The following is a 19638-nucleotide window of genomic DNA, read 5'->3' on the forward strand; positions in this document are numbered from 1 at the left end:
TCCATATTTTAAATTAAATTACCTCCGCTTCCACATCCACATTCTGTTTCAGAAGTAATTTCAAAATGTCAACATGTCCATTCTGACTGGCTGCTTGCATAGCTGTGTGTCCAGCACACTGCCCATTCACCTGAAAGTATATTAAGAATGAGAAGTTAGCTTACAGTGTACATCAATACATACACACGAACATCAGATATTTACTACCAGTAATATCAGCAAATATCCATGTTATAAAAACTGTTTATTGTGAAACTTTCATTTCACCTGCACTCTGCCTAAATCATCTCCATCAGGGCTAACATACCAAACATCAGAGCAGCTTTCAAATAATGGAAAAAGAAAAGTCAAGACCATATTTGAGGACAGTACAATCTATTAGGCCTTTTCCATCTCTACATTTCTTATTCATTAGCAAGAATGAAGAAATAACATCATTCTGATTTTTACTTATGCCAAAGTTTAATATTAAATTGCTAACTTGAAGATTTTAGTCAGGCTGCTGCAAAGGTGGACTTTTGAAGAGAATCAGGTTTCTTGGAAGGGAATCAGTTGTATTCTGCTGAATTTATTTTTCCCCTAATTTATGGTAGGGGACTTATAGCCATTCAAGTACACTCCTTTTTATAGTTTGTACAAATCTGAATTAATTTAAAATTCAAATTAATATTTAAGGCCAGTGATGTCCAACCTCTGGACCTCAAAGGCAAATGTATTAAAAAGAAAATATGTATTTGATTGGGAACTGAAACACATTCTAAACCAAGCTGAGCCTTATGATTCTTAAGTGTTTTGACTATAGGGAGGAGGAAGAAGCTTCTTCACTGTGCTGCAAGAACATCAGGAAGAACAAGCTAGCAGCTCAACTGGCTCAGCAGTCTAGGGAAGTGCCTGATGAGGATGGTTCTCCCTACCCCACGAAGCCACCCAGGAAATAAGAGAAGTTAAGGACAGCCACCATTTATGACTACTCAATTCTCTACTTCAGCCGTACTTAAGAGTAGCTTGAAGGCTGCTCTAATTCATGCCAGGTGGCATATGGCACAAAAAAATATGTTCACTGTGAATGGCTGCTACATAGTGGTTTCTAGCCCCTTCCCTACCTCCAGAGGCTGTGGAACAGAGGGACAGGAACCAGCTATGCCAGCTCTCTGCACACGGGGGATTCATCCATGCAAGGGGAATCCCTAGCAGAGGATTTGGGATTTCTTGCATTTCCTGTGCGGTAGAAATCACACAAAAAAGACACTCACATCCACATCCGGTCTCTTCAGCAAATCTTCCACTTTAGCTACATCTCCATTAGCAGCAGCTTTAACAAGTTCTTCATTGAGGTCCCCAGATTCTTGTGTTTCGAACAGTTTCTTCAAAAGTTGAGACAATCTCTCTACAGATATCAAAGTGTGTAAGATCACAACTCCAAAAGAGAACAACAAATTTGGCTGTTTTTCCTATCTGAAGAGACTTACACAAGTAGCCATTCTATTTATCACTTAGTACAGCACCTCAGCACTACAAAGCTCTAACTCACTGACATCAGTTTCTCATCAGTTCAGAAACTTCAAATTTACTCAAAGATGATCAGTTTCACTCTACAGTTAGAATTCCTGCCTGAGTGGTTTTGAAAATACGAAGAGATGGGACTAGGACTTAGAAGAAAAATGTTAATGATTTACAGGCCGGTGTACTGGATTTCTGCTTTTTTAGAGGAAGTTAATTAAAAATAAAGACTTTCCTCCAGGACTTTACACACAAAGCAACATGCCAGCCGTACAGTTCATCTTACAGCTACTGCAGTCCTAATGGACAGGCCCAACAAAGAAAATAACAGAACACTACTAGCCATCACCTTCAGCCCCCAACTAAAACCTCTCCAGCACACCATCAAAGATCTACAACCTATCCTGAAAAATGATCCCTCACTCTTACAGATCTTGGGAGACAGACCAGTCCTCGCTTACAGACAGCCCACCCAACCTGAAGCAAATACTCACCAGCAACCACACACCACACAACAAAAACACTAACCCAGGAACCTATCCTTTCAACAAAGCCTGATGCCAACTCTGTCCACATATTTATTCAAGTGACACCATCATAGGACCTAATCACATTAGCCATACCATCAGGGGGTCGTTCACCTTCACATCTACCAATGTGATATATGCCATCATGTGCCAGCAATGCCCCTCTGCCATATACATTGGCCAAACCGGACAGTCTCTACACAAAAGAATAAATGGACACAAATCTGATATCAGGAATCATAACATTCAAAAACCAGTAGGAGAACACTTCAACCTCTCTGGCCACTCAGTAAAAGACTTAAGGGTGGCAATTTTGCAACAGAAAAGCTTCAAAAACAGACTCCAACGAGAAACTGCTGAGCTTGAATTAATATGCAAACAAGATACCAGTAACTTGGGTTTGAATAGAGAGTGGGAGTGGCTGGGTCATTACACATATTGAATCTATTTCCCATGTTAAGTATCCTTACACCTTCTTGCCAACTATCTAAATGGGCCATCTTGATTTTCACTACAAAAGTTTTTTTTGTCCTGCTGATACTAGCTCGTCTTAATTAATTAGCCTCATACAAACTGTATGGCAACTTCCACCTTCTCTGTATATACGTATCTCCGCTTACTATATGTTCCATTCTATGCATCCGATAAAGTGGGCTGTTGCCCCCAAAAGCTTATGCTCTAATACATTTGTTAGTCTCCAAGGTGCCACAAGTACTCCTGCTCTTTTTGCATCCCTACTGTATCTCTCACAGGAAATTCATATGTATTAGGGGAACTGAACTTAGCATGCAACAATAGGAGACAATGGGAGAAAGTATGACAACTACCCAGAATGTTTTTGTGGCATCAAAGCCAAATATGATGAGGAGAGGAGACTCAAGGCATGCCCAAAGCAGAAAGAACAGGTTTATTAATAAAGAAGTTTCTCAGAAGTCCATCTCGAAATAAAGAACAGTATGGAGAAGATAGATTGGGTATTTCTATTCCTTCTGCCTCATAAAGAAGGTTAAAATTTTGTCACTTATTTTTAGTAAAAGTAATGGACAGATCATGGACAATAAACAAAAATTCACAGAAGCCTGTGACCTGGATGTGACTTTTACTTAAAAAGGGGGGGAGGCACCCTTAACTGTGGGGGAAGGGGGACCAACAGCTCCAGAACCCCCACTGTCCCATGGCACCAGGCTGAAGATGAAGCAGAAAATGTCATGGAGATCTCTGAAAGTCACGGAATCCATTTTACATCTTTACCTCACTTCCACCTATCATCTCTTGATTGTAAGCTTTTGGAGCAGACACTATTATATATTTTTGCAATGCTTAGCACAATAGGACTCCAATCCTGACTTAGGGCCTTTAGGCACTATTTCTTTGTATTCTGATAAAGAGTGCTTTAGATTTTTAGCTAATAGAGGTGAAGATTACTTTTTTGAGAAGTAGATTATCCTACATCTGCCTACTACAGGGTTTCTTGTACTTTCCTCTAAAGCAAGATACTGGACTAGATGGACAACATGTACAATCCAGCATGGAAATTCTTTTGCAATAGGAGTATTCCCCAGCCCTCAGTAGGAACTACTTTCCTGGAGATTATTATTCTTGCTTCATATAGGCGCCATACCAATATTTATCATCAATTTTTTAAGTTTACACAATTTTATTTATCAAAACCAAACATTCCTAAATGGTACACAAACTTACCACCAGATGCATTGCTTATAGCCGATCCTGCTGATGCCACCTTTGAGACAGCTGCTGGATTGTATGTCCAAGAGGTCCCACAAACCTCTACCTTTAAGTCACTGTCTGAATAAATCTGCTGGACCCGGCCAACTTTACCTAAAGTCTATATTAAGGAAAAGAAAGAAACCAAGTAAAGATATTTAGATGTTAACATATTACAGCATATGGCAGTTTTATAAAGTAAAAGGGTTTCTGAAACCCCACTTTAACATCAGTAACATCTTCACCTTAATTCTAACAGGGTGAGTTATAGGCTAGACAGATTGTTAAACTGAGTCTACGCCGCCAAGTGGGGCTTTCCACAGAATTATACTAGCTCAATTTACCTAATTCAACTGAAAAAAAGTACTTTTTCCCCCTAGTCTAGACAAGGCCTAAATGTCACCCCCAACTCCAATAATTTGAAGGTTCAACCATTTCCAAGTGTAATTAAAAATACCATAGCAACATATAGGGCCAGCCTACAACATTTTGGCACCTGAGGCAGGGAGCTCAAATGATGCCCCTATGCCCCCCTCATTTGGGCCAAAACTTTGAAAGGTCTCAATTCTGCCTTCTTCCTGTTCTACTCCTCTCATTATACTGCTCTGCTACCTACCCCAATAAAGCAGAACTAACGACTTAAAATGCCTTGTTCAAAAATTTTAAGTAACACTTAACTTTCAAACAGCAAATGTAACTTTTCTTGTCTACATAGTAAACACTGGCATTTTTATCTGTTTGAATAATCAAAGTGGTCCTTTCCATGCCTTCTTGGTTGCAAATATTTGAACTGCTTCCTGAAGGTCCACAGTCTGGGCCAGCTCATGCTCTATTGAGATGGCTGCAAGGCCGACCAGCCTCTCCTGTGTCATTGTGGAGCGTTGATGTGTTTTTATTAACTTCAGCTTAAAGAAGCTGCGTTCTCCACTGGTAACTGTTACAGGAAGTGTTAGAAGTATGCGCAGAGCAACAAAAGCATTTGGAAAGAGGGTGGTCATCTTATTTGTGCACATATTTTCCAGAAGAGCCTTTGGAGTTGATCCTGCTGAAATGTATCTTGAAAGGGCTTTCAGTTCATCCCCTAAATCACTCACATCAATATTGCGCATGTCATCATGTGTCAACACTGTCTAGTGCCCTGCTTTGCTGGTGTAGGTCTTCTTCAGGTATAGTGAGAAGTTTGGGAATATCATACAACATCCCAAATATACTGCTGTGTTCCTTGAGCTGCATGAAACGTTCTTGAACTGGTGGTATTGCACAATCTAGCACCTGGTTAAAGAATTCAACTTACCTCATCTGTCCGATAAGATTGTAGGAATGACTTTGCTTTGTCCAGTTGTTCCATTGTTCCAGATATATCAAGGTCAACACCTCGGAGTCTCTTGCTTACAACATTTATTTCAAACAGTATGTCATGCCACAACACTAAGCCACACAGAAATTTGAAGTTACGTATGTTTCTGCTGATTCCATTTCCCTCTGCCACTGTTCTCCCACGAACAGTTCCTGTCATAGCATTAGCCTCCATAATGGCAACTATGGCATCATCTATCTTCCCAATTTGGTGTTTGATAGGCTTTATCACCTCCACTCGACTTTCCCATTGTGTGGCACTAGGTGGTTTCAATGTCAGAGAGGATGTTCCCAGATGTTGCTTCAAAATTTGCCATCAATGAGTTGAGGCAGAAAGAAATACATAGATGATTTGAATTACATTAAAAAATTCAGCAGCCTCTCTAGAAGCTGATGCTGCATCACTGACCACCAACTTCAATGAATGAGAACTACATGGGACAAAAAAAAAAAAACTTGCGGGTTTAACTCTCAGATCCATTTCTGCACTCCTCTGTTCTTTCCTCTCATGCTGGCACCATCATCATAGCCCTGACCTCTCATGTCAGCTATCACAATTCCCATATCTTCCAGCTTTTTAAGAAGCACATTTGTCATACCAGCTCCTATAGTATCATCAATTCAATAAATTCTAGAAAACGCTCCCAGACAGTCACCATTGCAGGGACATTTTCACTAGGTTCTGTTGTTGTTACAAAACACACCATTAAAGTCCTTGTTCCGTATGGCTGATGTCAGGTGTGCAGTTCAGAACAACAGAGTAATATCTTGCTGACTTCAGATCTGCCACAATCTTCCGTTTGACTTGTTGCCAGTAACTGTATGATCTCATTTTGAATTGTTTTTCCAAGGTAGTGGTGTGTGTACATTTCTTGGGGTGACTCTTCTTAGATGCTCCTGGAGTACAGCATCAAACCTCAGCCATCAGCTCCACAATTTTAAGGATGTTTGGCACATACAGCTGATCTAAAGTCCCACGCAGTGCTAGGTTTGGAGTAGCAAGAATGCTCACAATGGCAATGAGCCTTTTCAGAACATTTTGCTAGTAAAGAGATTCTGATGCAATCTTCTCTTGATTCTGATCATCTACGGTGGCCTTTAACCTTAGTCTCATCTCAAGTTCTTTCCACCTATGGAATGCTCTCTGGTGATTTGCTGCTTTCTCATGGCATGCCAGATTTCTAGCCAGATTTTTCCAGTCCTTTGTTCCTGTAGAACCCAATGTAGCTGGAACATTAGACTGGAAGAGTTTACAACAAAAACAATATGCAGCATGCTGGGTTTTTGAGTACATAAGCCATGGCCTCTCCACTTTGTCACCAATGGGAATTTCACGCCAGTAATGTGTTGCATGGAAACTTCTATTTCTATAGTCTTTGGGGAACACAAAGTCCCTCAGGCTACTGTTCAAGTGGGTCCACAGTCCTGGATCATCTAGACTTAAGGAATTAAACTCAGCAGCAGCTGTTTCTTGCGCCTCCACCACACTCTTCTCTGATCTACACTTTTCTTCAGGAATGTGCATGGTTACATCCATTTGAGATGGAAATATGGATCCTGCAATAACTGCCAGGTGACCTGCACTCTGACTAACTGGAAGATCAGGCATCTCCTCATTCTCATCCTCACTGGCGCCGGAAGGCTCACCGTGAACATTGTGTTTATGCATCTCAGGAGAGCTCCTTCCTGCTTAGATAGAAAAGCTTCCTTTACTTTCTTTCTTTTTCTGAATGCTGCCCCAGAGGGGCGTTTTTTTCTTTCACTCATGACTGCTGTTCTGTGCCAGCTATAGGGGCTCTCAACATGCAGTTAGTTAAAAGGGACAAATAAGCAGGCTGGTAACAGGACCTGAGCAAGGGAAGATATCAGCCTCTTAAGGTCCTAACTGGCTCCTACTACTTCAGTTGACTGCCTTTTCTCCTCAAGTGGGTTTAGGGAAGCAGCAAGAAACAGGAAGCTCCCTGAGAAGCTGGTGTTAATCAGTCCAGGCTCCTGGGGGTACAGAAGTACAGAGGAGGAGGAGCCTCTTATCTCTCCCTGCAGCTCCTACTGCTTTCTGTTATTCCCTCTCACCTTTTCTCCTGCCTGCCTGTTATGTCTCTTGTGCCCTCCTTCCTCCAGCACAGCACTCCACCATCTTTCTGCATCTACAGCAGAGAGACTACATATGCACCAGCAGCAGACAAGATTTTCTACACTCTGGGTCCTAGTGGCACACCCCCCCCACCCCAGTCTGGCACCTGAGGCGGCCGCCTCAGTTCACCTCATGGTAAGGCCAGCCGTGCCAACATACCATTGTGCGTACACACATACTTACAGGAAGCATTGCTTCAGCCCATTCTCCATGACCTCTCTGAAGAAGCTTGATTCGTTCTAAATCATAACAAACTTGAACGAGGTCACCCACTTGAAACTGTGAGGTACCTCCTTCTGCACCTTGAGCAGCATCTCCACTTCGGACAACATTGGCTTTGGTGAGAACAGCTGGATTAAATGTCCACCTTGAAAATAATATATTTCAAATTAATGATCTTTTCTTTTTTAATATAAAAAGTGGGGGCTATATTTTAAAAGGTTACTTGTTGCCTTAAATTGTGCTTTTGTGCCCAGAAATTTTTGTGATTGAACGCTATAGCTTAGGTGCTTTTAATCCTTTTCCCCATAAATTTCCACTTAGTTTACCAGCTGGTGGTTGCAAGAATAATCTTCTGAGAGGTGCACCTGAAGCAGTCAGAACATTCCCATGGTTGGTTCTTGCAGCCTAAGGGTAAAAGCTGCCAGCCATAAAATGGCAGCTGTGTCGTGACTGGGTTTTGGTTTGTTTGTTTGGGGAGAGGGGTGTGTGGACTTATTACTTAAGGCAGGGATCAGTGGCCTGAGAGTCTGGCATTCCTCTCAAAATACAGGATAAATGATAAGGATGGATTGCTCTGGCAAGAAATGATAGGGAAAGGAGTGGGCTTGGAATCTAAATACAGGGTTTTCTTCTTTCCTCAGAGACAGGGTTGGACAGATAGGAATATGCTATTTCAAGTAGATGTATGGCCAGACATTTGGTTAAACTATTTTGATTTGTACCATGCAATGTATTGGTTTGTGTGCACTTAGTTCCTGTTATGCTAGTTTATATTCACTTAAAAAACAGCACATGACCAAGACAAACATGTGCGTCCAGAGCTATTTTTCTGCAGCTGGTCCATGTGTCTAGTACCACAGCCCCAGTAAACCAAAAGCAGATTTTGTAATCAAACTGTTGCTTAAAAGGTAACTATGGTAGGAAATGCATTTTTTCTCAGTCAAGTGCCTAACACTTCTAAGCACTATACAATTCTCTTTCCATTCACTTTTGTTTTAGAAATATGGAGGTTTCTTATTTTGGAGAAATACAAAGATTATAAATATATACGTTTGTGTAAGAAACCTCTATATTTCAATGAACAAGTTTCAGGTTGGCTTTTAATATCACCACACAAAGTATATTGTTTAAGAAATCATGAGACTGGAGATTTACACCATTTCTCCCTACAACTAAATGGTGTGCTGAAAGACGGCTGCCTAAAAGTTAAGAAAACTTATTAAAAACAAAACCCAAATAACTAGCTATAACTAATGTAACTACACAAACATTCAGGTTGAGAAAAGTAAGTGATCACTTTCAGCTACACATGATTTTCCTTATGCTTTTTACTACATTAGCAAACTGGGAAGGCAATGCATGCTCACATATCAGAAAAGCAATATCCTCTAGAGCTTAGGCATTCATGATCAGAACCACTTACGCCTCACTCTCCTTTGTAAGAGGAGCATCTTCAGAAAGCAAGAACCTGTTCAAACCCAAGAGGTGATAAAATTTGCAGCTTGGATTAACAATTTGGAAGAGAAACAAGGATAGGAAGTACAAAGTACCACACTGAGTAGATGGGCTCTGCTGTGAAATCTCATAACGATAAATTTAAGCATCTCAGAGTATATTTATTCTGCAAAGCTATTTATCTTTACTGTTTTGTTCCAAATATAAAATTGAGTAAGTATACTTTTATAGTATAGATCTGTCGAAATTACTGGGAGTTTTAATTTGTTCTCCAGTGGTCACATTTGGGAATACATATTATATATGAAACAAGGGATTGTCTGCCTTCATGCCGGACATAACTATCACATTAGTATCTACCGTATGGTAGTACACTAGTTCTCAAAAAATGCTCCCTAAGGACACAGCCAAAAGAAATAAACGCTACTGAGAGCTATATGCAATCATGGTTTCATGGTTAGTGCATGGAGCTGTGAAATATTCATATTGTGAAATTTTTGGAAGTAACCATTTTAATTACTTAAGAGAATTAATAACTTTAATAAATACCATTAACTGACAGACAACATACGTTAAAATAAAACTCAAAAGGACATTTTAGAAAAAAAGACCTCATATCATAAACACCACAAATATTTAACTGAAGGCAGGTTAAAGGTGAGAAAATTGCAAATAATCTCTTTCCCATCAAACCCTCTCTCACATGCTATAAAGATTATCATCATTGGGATGTGGCAGATGGGAACCCCTTATTACACAAGCCAGGAAGAAGACAGAAACTCTTATTTGGATGATGGGATGTCATGAGAACCAAAGAAGGGTAAAAAAAAATTTTCATGCCCTGCAACTTGTGAACTTAAAGGAAGTCTGTCATAGGAAAGGTTTGAGAATATGTAACAAACCTGTTGCCACTTGGATACTGTACTACTATGTCATGATCTTCATCAATGCCACAAACTGTGCCAGTGGTGGTTAAGGTCTCAAACATGCCATCGGTCCATCCTCCATGACCATGCTGCAAAGACTGTACAATTTCTAAATCAAGGTCAATGTTTACCAGATCACCAATCTGCAACCCACCAGGATTCCTGTTACCATTTTGCTCACCTGAAATTGAATGAAAAACAAGAACACGAAATATCCAAATCAACATCGGTAAGTGCAATAAAGGTAACTTCAAGAAGATATCTAACACCTGCCAAGTGCCCAGTTTTAAAGATCTGCTGCTTGGCACATTCCCTTCCCTCTTAAGTCAAGCTTTACATATGTAAGGGACTGCGGAAAACTTTGTTACGGCCTAGCCAGGGAACATCCGCTTTCTCAAGCTGAGAGGTTAGAGACATATCTGTGGGACATAGATAGCTGCTTCGTTATTGTGGAATAGAGTTAGTTTTTGAAGGACACAGCTGCTTTGTTATTGTAGGAGATAGTTCTTGAAGGACACAGCTCCTTTGCATGGCCCTTTGCCAGGTAGTAGAAAGCCCCTTTAAGAAGCACCTAACTTTATATTCATGAGCTGTTTTTGTGTAATGTTTATTAATGCTGACTGTCTGCCCCTCCATCGGACTCTGTCCCAGGCAAAGCTCCAGTGTGCTGGGTTCCCCGCCTCCGTGACTGCAATGCTTGGAGTCCCCGTTGCGGGTGGGTCACTAACCTTCAATAAAGCCAATAACTCACAGCTGTGTGTAAGCCTTGTTTTTCTCAGAGTACTCCTGCCAGGCTTGTGGTGCTTCAAGCACCTTGGCCCAAAACAACGTATGTTGTCTACTACATATACACTAAGGAACTTCTGCACCAAACCTCACTAGACCTTATTTTTTAACTCACCTACACCTCAAAAACCAAACTACTCAAAAACAAAACTGCAACTACTTTTGTAATAAAGTACAAACATATACCACCACACAGCTTAGATACAAGAGTGGTGAGTTCAATGTATAGAATATGTATAGAACCTATACAGAATAGCTCACAACCTATGTAACAAAATAAGCCAGTACGACTAATTATAGATATTTAGTTAGAAATTTGAATGCTGATGACCATGTTTACAATCAAATCTGCAATATTGCATTAAAATGATGTTTAAACCATTCTACAAAACTGTGCAGTTATCTTTCGCTATTAAGAGAAAAATGTAAAGGCTGAGCACATGTAAGCCAGAAACATTAACTAGACAGCCAACTTTAACAACTTACCAGCTACATATTTGGTATACTGTTTGACATCAAACATATCTACAGACAGTTGAAACATATAGGTTAAGATACCAGTTATCATTGCAGCATTTAACCATGGTAATGCACAGAAATGCTACCATTCAAATCTCAATTATTGATGCATCCCGCTAAGGAACATTGATTAACTTTGGTTCAGTTCTCAAACTTAAATACTGACTTGGGACACTGAAATGTTTCTATTTACTTAAAACTGTCTATTTCTTTCCTTCTCCAACTCACCTAGCACAGGACAATGGTCCCTGTAGAAAGAGCCTCCTTTGGCATCCTGAACACATTTCAGGTCAGACTAAAGAAAGATATTTAGACAATTTTAGTTTTAACAGAGTGAACTTGCAGGTTGACATATCAGTGAAATCAGAATAGAAATACACTGAAATATTAGAGGTTGAAAAGCTCATGCATACAAAAATAAATGCATTACGCCAATTCTGAACACAAAGACAATTTCAAATATTTTCCAAAATTGTAACCCATCTATTTCTACTACCTATTCCTTTAAGATAGGCCTGGGCATTGATAGGATTTGATAAATGTTACCAGTATTATTAAATGCTTTAAATTTAAGGCTCAAATTAATGCTTTTAGGATCTGATAAACTACAATGACCAAGAGACACCATATTCATAATTGCTATTAGAATTGCACAGAGATGCTTTAAACTGTTTCACATTACCTTTCACTAAAAAAAAAAAAAAATAAATCAATCAATACAAGCAGAGGAAGAACACAAAATTAACAATAGAATTCAGGAATGCCTGAATACCATACTAGACATGATAGCCTTGCCTGTGCAGCATCAGCTTGGGTAAGGATTTGTCAGTGTTACCATTATAAAGCCTATATATTTTTTGTTTAAGATGTTTATGACCTTCATTTTAACTTATTATGGAGTCAAACCTGACTTCTAACTTCTGGGCTCCGGAGAATATCAGAAAAAGCAGAATAAAAGGGTATTTTGGTTGCTTTCAAAATTCTGTGTTTAACTAAAATCAGATTTATTTTTCTTTAAAAAGTTCTACCGGCTATTTCTCCGAAAGGGCCTCTTCCATAATATGAAAAAAATTAAATGTGAAGAACAGCTTCTGTATAAACCCAATTAAAAGTTCTCATAATTTCCCCTTCATTTAACTTCTGCATATCCCCTAATCCAAATTGCTGCCATCTGGTGTTACTCTTTATGGAACACAATTCCCATCAGGCAAAGGTCATTCTATGTTTATGGGGATGGGAAGAGAAAACTGACTGGGCAATGTAGTTCAGACTATAGTAATGGGGGAGAGAGAACAAAAGAACAGGTGGTGGAAGATATATAAGCTAAACGTGCTTTCATAAAGGCCGTATCTCTTTCTCCCACTTCCCCAGGCCTCTTGCAATAAGACTATCCTCTAGCAAGAGAGATGAACTGAAATCCATTCATGCCTCTCCTGATCCTTAAGTTAGTGACAAATATAATGCTTACGTCCCTTTAAACACACAATACCACCTCCTAGCCACTACTATCTCTAGGCGCTAGAAACAGTATGATTTGAATCCTTCTCTCGAATAAATTCTCAGCTTCTTAAAGCTATATGCCACTATTTAATAATGATACTATATATACACATGCACGAGAACAATGCCAGTATAAGCATATATTCATTTTTAAAACTGCACCAAATTGTGTACTCCTACAGCTCCTCTGATACCAGTATAAATGAAGTATATGGTCAGTACAGAATATCTGTACTACAGAGTCCATAAAAAGATTTGATATCAAGATTTCATGCAATTTACTAGGATTTTATATGGTAAATACATACATAAAGTAGTCTGTTTCATACACTTGTGTTCACTGCACACTATAGTGCATAACTTGGTCAGTATCTTAGAGAATCTGGTATTGTACTTGCAGAAGCATAGCCAGCTTTCCAATATGTATGGCTTATTCTTGGATAGATAAAAACCTTTAATATATATGTATTCTAAGTAAGCAAAATTTCAGATTGAGAGAATTGCTGTAATCTGATACAATGTTCTGTCAACATAACAAGGAATATACAAGTCAAAACCAACAGAACGATCATCTTCCCTCTTCTTTACATTATGCTTAACCAAAGCTTTTCAAAATTCCACTCCTCCTTTTGCTCAAGGATTTTTCCTGATTACCATGATAATAAAAATATTGATACTTCTTGCACCAAAGGACAGTCAGTAGATTTTTTTTTTCTTGAAGTAGTAACTAACAATTTTCTACCACTGATTTAAAGGGCAGCCTACTAAAACTAATTCTATTTTTAACTTAATCCTGAAGGACACACACATAACTTGAATGAAGCAGTAACGATGGTCAACCCACCAGTTCCCCACTATAGTTGTTCATGCCATGGAATCATGTCAAAAATTAGTACTGACACTAAACTTTAGAAAGATGGCTATTTAAAAACAAGAAATGAGGCTGATCACTCCATGTCAAAAATGACAGCAGAAACAAGCGTCAAAGATAACTGTCAAAAATAATTAGAATCAATAAGTGTCTGCTGTATCAGGAAAGACTGAAAATATTGGGACTGTTTAGAGAAAAGATGGAGGCACACCAAGTAATGAATGATATGGAGAAGGTGTATCAGACACTCCAAGCTACCCTCTTCGCTCTCTACAAGAACAAGGAGCTTTTCAATGAAACTGAAAGACAGCAAATTTAAAATAGATAAAAGAAAATTTACCAGAATGCATAATTAATATATAGAATTCATTGCCACTTGATGTTGAAGCCAAGAGTTTAGCAGATTTCAAAAAAAGGATTTATATGGCAAAAGAGGCTAAGAACATTAGATAGGATTAAAAAGCCTTAAACTTCAGACAGTATGCCAACAGCAACTGTTAAGATGAAAACACTGCTATGAAAAATTTCCATAATTGTCCACTGCATGGTTTCTTGCAACTCCCTCTTGAAGCATCAGGCTTGATCAGTGCCAGGGACAAGTTACTGGAGTGGACAGGCCACTGGTCTGATCCATGAAGCAGTTTCCTCTACTGTAGTGTACTACCCTAATTCTGTGCATGAAATTCTTCAACAATGTCCTAGATGTAATGACAGATTTCTCTTATTCAAAAAATTAACTGTCAATAAGCTTTGTTTTTGTTTCCTTTAGCAGTCGATCACTTCCCTAGGCACCATCAGGTAACTGCCCTAATTATCCCAAAATTAACATATAAATATGGTGTAGCTGGTAGGTGTGAATACACAAAGGTGGTTGTGATGGCAGCACGAAACCTATTTCTTGGTATCTTAAGTGATCACATCCACTTTCTGGTCACAAAATAACTAAAACTTGTAACGTAGACAGTGCCCGTTTGCTGCAGACAATATTGAAGCCTCAGTTCTGTTTCCATCCATAGGTATGTCTGATAAACAAAATCACTTTGAAACAAATAGTAAGTTACTGAAGAAACTGATTTACAGCAAGTTTTAAATGTAGTGTCAAAAATAAACTGTCAATATGGAAAATTAAAGCACATTTGATATAAAAATGCCAATGCACAGGTTTTTCTAATCTAAGCTTTTTAAAAATGGGTTACTATTCTTTATTAAATGGCTGATCAAACATCTCTGGTTTGTACAAGATAGTATCTATCAAAGAGGCTTCCACGTACTAAACCACCGTATTTATGGTTGGGCTATTAAGAGCGCCAATATCTATTTAGCAGATATTCTACGAATATTGATAATTCCTCCAATTATAAATATTCCCCTTTGAGAATATGAACCTGTTCAGTCAATTAAGAGGTATAATCAGATTAAAATCAGATGGAGAAGTAACAAAATGCTATATTTTGATTTTGTCCTAAATTAAACTAGACTTTATCCTGTAAGTGCTGATATGGTACAAAATTTACTATTTACAAAAGCTGCTTTGTCATCCTGTTAAATGTAATTCTTGTTGCAGGAATATTTTAGAAGAACATTCTAATGTAAGTTAATATGTCTCCTCTCTGCAATATATAACCAAGAAAAAAAAATTAACAGAAATGATGCAATGATAATGATCATAAATATGTCTCAGCAGTTGATAATCAAGGAAAAACTTTGTTGGCCCACATTAAGGTAAGAGCATATGAAAAGGAAACAAAGATATCAACGGAAGTCTCATGACCAAACCTGACCCACTTTTTGTGGTCTTGTTATACTCTAAAAGTTGTAAAATCAAAATGAGAAACTTCATGCTGAAGTCTGAAACACAATAACTCCAAAGTAGGAAAAAAAACACTCAAACTATCTGAAAATGTTTTGAGATTTCTTCACAGTGAAAATTAAATGACAACTGAAAGACTTGCAGTGTTCTAGTCTAGACACTTGGCATTCCAGAGATTTTCAAAAAACAAGTTCTGAGGCATTAAAGAAAAAGTTAGGGACTTTTAAGGAAGTTTATAAATAAATATTTTTATTTTTTACCCATTCTAATTGAAGTAAAACACTAATGCTAGGAGGAAAATTGCATTCGCAAACGTAAATATCTGTTATATTCAGGCAGAAGCTAGCTCTAAAGTTTAAACGATCTGCACAAATGTTTAATAAAGTCTCAGATCAGACGTCCTTCCTAATGCATATTCATGATCCATCCAGCTGTATTCACAATAAACTGATTAACAGCATACAAACAGACAGAAGGATATCACAAAAGGAGAATAAAAGCACAGCATAAGCTATTCTTATTACCCTCTCCCCCCTCCAAGTATTTTACCCTTTGTGTTGCTTTACTCCTTACCATGCCCTCAAAGCCAACTCTGTAAAGATTTTTAGCGCCATTGTCCCATAAAACATATGCTGCACTGTGTGGGCTTGATGCACTCCAGTCCTGGATTTCAGTTACCTATTGAATTTAAAAATAGAAAAATGGGTTACAAGAGTTTAGCAACATATTTTGAACTTTGAACTTCCTCTACCACTTTTACCTATAGTTAAAAGCATGATAGAACAGGATTTACTGAAGCTTTTTATTTTTATTTTTTTTTTTTTAAAAAACAGAACTCCAGGTCCCCCAACTCCATTTTATTATTTCTACCAATGTTCATACACCTTAATTAATGCTATCCCTAGGAAATAAACATCCAGATTGCCACTTCCATAAGTAACATATTTTTCAAGTAAATTGGTTTAAAAATGGTAGAGAAGTACAAAATGAAATTTACTGGTTTACAATGCTTTTACAAGTCCTTACTAGAAAAAAAAAAAAAAAAACTCCCTGAAAATACCAAAAATGGCAACAATTTATTCTCAGCACGTTTTTGTTTTAAGCTACTTTGGTCACATCAGGCTGGTGGCCTGCAAGTAGCAGTCTGTATTATTATGACCCAATTTTAATTCTAATCCCAGTTTTTAAATACCAGGACAGAAAGGGAGTGAAGATGAAAAGACTGGGTCTCTATTTTTTCTTTGCATTTCTGAAATACTGATGCCATGTAACAAATGCAACCCTGAAAAGGCATCCATAACACACAAGCATCTTTTTGAATGTATTGTCTTCATTGTCTTTCTCCCAACACTTATCCAAAAGCCCCTCTGACTATTTGCTGTCTCTGTCTTTTCTTAGACCCCATCCTGAAAATATTTGTTCCTGTGCTTTACTTTAAGCATAAAAATAGTCCCACTAGTTAAAGTTAAGTGAACAAGTGTTTGCAGGAGAAGGACCTAAAGTGTCTGAGCTCTTCAGAGCAGTAATGCCACTTTTCATTTGTAACATGCCATAGTCATATATGGTGCTATGTAATTAAGTCACTCATCTCCAGATGTTACCATGGCTACAACACCCATGATTACTACCACTGGGGAAAAAAAAAAGAAAAGAAATATTTCTATTTTTCAGGTTTCATGGGGAAAATGAGGAAAATGATTATTCAGTATTTAATTACATTCCTATTTATTGCTTGTAAGTTCCTCTGTGTAGATCTTTCATATATCAATGACAGATTTATTTTAAATTGTTTTAATAAATAGGAAAATGCAATGAGAAAAAACAAAAATTGTCAGGGAGATCTAGTCTCAAGGTGCAGTATCTGAAACTCCTTTTAACTTACGTTTTAAAAATTGGATTTCAAGTTTCTTGTTTCCCTTTAGTAATCACCGGATCCCCAAAAAGCTAATTCCAGATTGTATATAGATTTTTCATAATACAAGAATACACAGTTACTATGCTTGCACAGCAAAATATTTTATTTAAATTATGTTTAGACAGCAAAATAAATTTGATTCAATGCGTCAGTTCACTAAAACAATAAAAGTTATTCTCATTTCCTATAATCTCTCTTATGCATGTTAAAGAAATTATACTATGCCTTACTTCCTGTTTAAAATCCACATTTATATCAAGTTCTTCTGGGCATATAATTAATTCTCCTGCATGTTTTCTAGTTTGTGTTTCCTAGAGCCATGATTTGTCAATTAACAAAACGGCATCTGATTTTATATTTAGTTCTAACATGCTGAAAAGGTCTTTATTCCAAGACATCAGGCTAGCACATAAAACTATTTCATAAAAAGTCAGTAATGTAGTACCTCCAACTAAAGAACTTCCAGAATTGTCTAAACACCAAAAAAGCCAAAATCCAATAAAACTGGAAGATCCCCCAAAACAACAAAGTAGAAACCTATTAAGTAAGCACTTAAATTTTAAAATAACTTGCTGAGCCAGTGATATACGGAACAACTTGGTTTGTCTGATAGCAATGAAGAGAAAGCAAAATTTCCTGTTGTAAAGGCTGATTGAATGGGTATGTCTGAGAATGTTAGTTTTTACATGAACTCCTGAATGATCCTAAAGCTCACCCAGAATCTTTATTTTTATAAACATTCCAAAATCAAGGAATTCAGGTAATCTGCAAGTCTCATATTTTCAATTTTGATCATTTAAGCTCAACACTACATTCTATAAGAGTGGTTCTCAAACTTCTGTACCGGTGACCCCTTCACACAACAAGCCTCTGAGTGAGACATCCCCCCCCCCCCTTATAAATTAAAACACTTTTAAAAAATATTTAAACACTATTATAAATGCTGAAGGTGAAGTGGGGTTTGGAATGGAGGCTGTAGCTCACAACCCCCCACGTAATAACCTCATAACCCTCTCAGTGATCACGACTCCCAGTTTGAGAACGCCTGTCCTATAATAACTTACAGCAGTATAAGTGGTACCCCTTTAAAACAAACGCTTCAATGGTAAACAAGATTAAGTTTCAGAAGTTTACAGCAACGTAATCTAAACAGCCGTTACCCATAAGTAATATGTGATGTATTTTCTTATTTAAGCTATTTTCATTTTTACCTTCCCCCTACGTCCATTGCCACCATCTTGATCTTCCCATTGCCAATCAACTCCTCGTACCACCCTGGCACCTGCAAAGATTCCTCTTGCTGTAATTTTCTTTGATTTACGACGAGACTCTAACAGCACCCTAAAGTTAAAAATCAAATGACAAGTTAATAAAAGCAACTCACAAGAGGTCCTGAAATGGAGCATTTAACTAACACTTATCACTGAACATTAAAAAAGATCCTACAAAATGAAAAGAACTAGGAAATGCAGGGTTGAGTGAGTAAGTTCATCTTTATGAGAAAACTCAGCACATTGTATTGAAAATTCAGCATTCTGAAAAGTCACATGGTGAAAAGCTCTTCTTTCCATGTCTACATTTTACTTTTTTGCCATTAATATTTTAAGTAATATTAAGATTATTGGTTTTGTATCTCCAGGGTTCCTAGTAGCATCATATTGCCAAAACAATAAAATGTATTAACACCTACATATGGGTATTATCAGAATTGTTAAGGTCAGTAAAAGCAGCATGCAAACTCATTTATAAACAATGTATTTTTTCCCCCATCAGGGCCAGCTTTAAGCAAATTTCAACATCTACGTAAATCTATATTTTCCCCAATTCTGTATCCTCATTATTCTGGTAGTTATTGTGACACTCTGGCACCCCCCCCATATTCATCATTGTCATACAATAATGGTATGTTTTGTACAAAGTATGCGTTTTGAGGTATCATTCTGAAAGTTTTGATCTGTTGAATGTTAATATCCTGTTGGATTGTATGTGCTATCGTATGAAGTTATGAAGTTTTGCTACGTGTCTGTTACTGAAAGATGTTGTGAAGTTTGAAGCACCCACAACAAGCCTTTCAGGTACCGCAATGAAGAAGCTAGACAGTGCTAATAGCATATCAACAAAGACAATGGCCATGGAAAAGGCTTGCCCTCACCAGGGGATGCTTCAGACATCCTATGGATAATGGCTGCCATGACTCATCAAGCATGCATGGGCATGTGACCAGACCACATGATTACTGAACTCCATTTTGATACATGTATTTTTCCAAAAACTGGGCTGAGAACAAAAAGGGTTACCGCCATATGGAAAAAACTATAAAAGAAGGAAATGACATCACCAAGAGGCCTCACTCCCTCTACAACTCAACACATGGAAACACGTACTTTGATTT

The 19638-nt window shown here is 37.9% G+C and overlaps 1 protein-coding gene across 5 annotated transcripts in view; it reads right to left on the reverse strand.

The window, feature by feature from the left end:
* MIB1 (MIB E3 ubiquitin protein ligase 1) overlaps positions 1 to 19638 on the reverse strand; it is a 102349-nt gene that overhangs the window by 72847 nt on the left and 9864 nt on the right. For all 5 annotated transcript variants that reach the window (XR_006278888.1, XR_006278887.1, XM_038389536.2 and 2 more), the window contains exons 3-10: positions 18458 to 18587; positions 15905 to 16009; positions 11379 to 11445; positions 9822 to 10026; positions 7426 to 7609; positions 3729 to 3873; positions 1254 to 1387; positions 23 to 130 (exon numbers count right to left, since the gene is read on the reverse strand). Coding sequence is in view for 3 of the 5 variants with exons in the window: in XM_038389536.2 (XP_038245464.1) it covers positions 23 to 130; positions 1254 to 1387; positions 3729 to 3873; positions 7426 to 7609; positions 9822 to 10026; positions 11379 to 11445; positions 15905 to 16009; positions 18458 to 18587 (1078 nt within the window). In the remaining 2 variants the exon portion in view is untranslated. The remainder of the gene's footprint in view (positions 1 to 22; positions 131 to 1253; positions 1388 to 3728; positions 3874 to 7425; positions 7610 to 9821; positions 10027 to 11378; positions 11446 to 15904; positions 16010 to 18457; positions 18588 to 19638) is intronic.

Source organism: Dermochelys coriacea, chromosome 2, assembly GCF_009764565.3.
Source record: "Dermochelys coriacea isolate rDerCor1 chromosome 2, rDerCor1.pri.v4, whole genome shotgun sequence".
Lineage (NCBI taxonomy): Eukaryota > Metazoa > Chordata > Testudines > Dermochelyidae > Dermochelys > Dermochelys coriacea.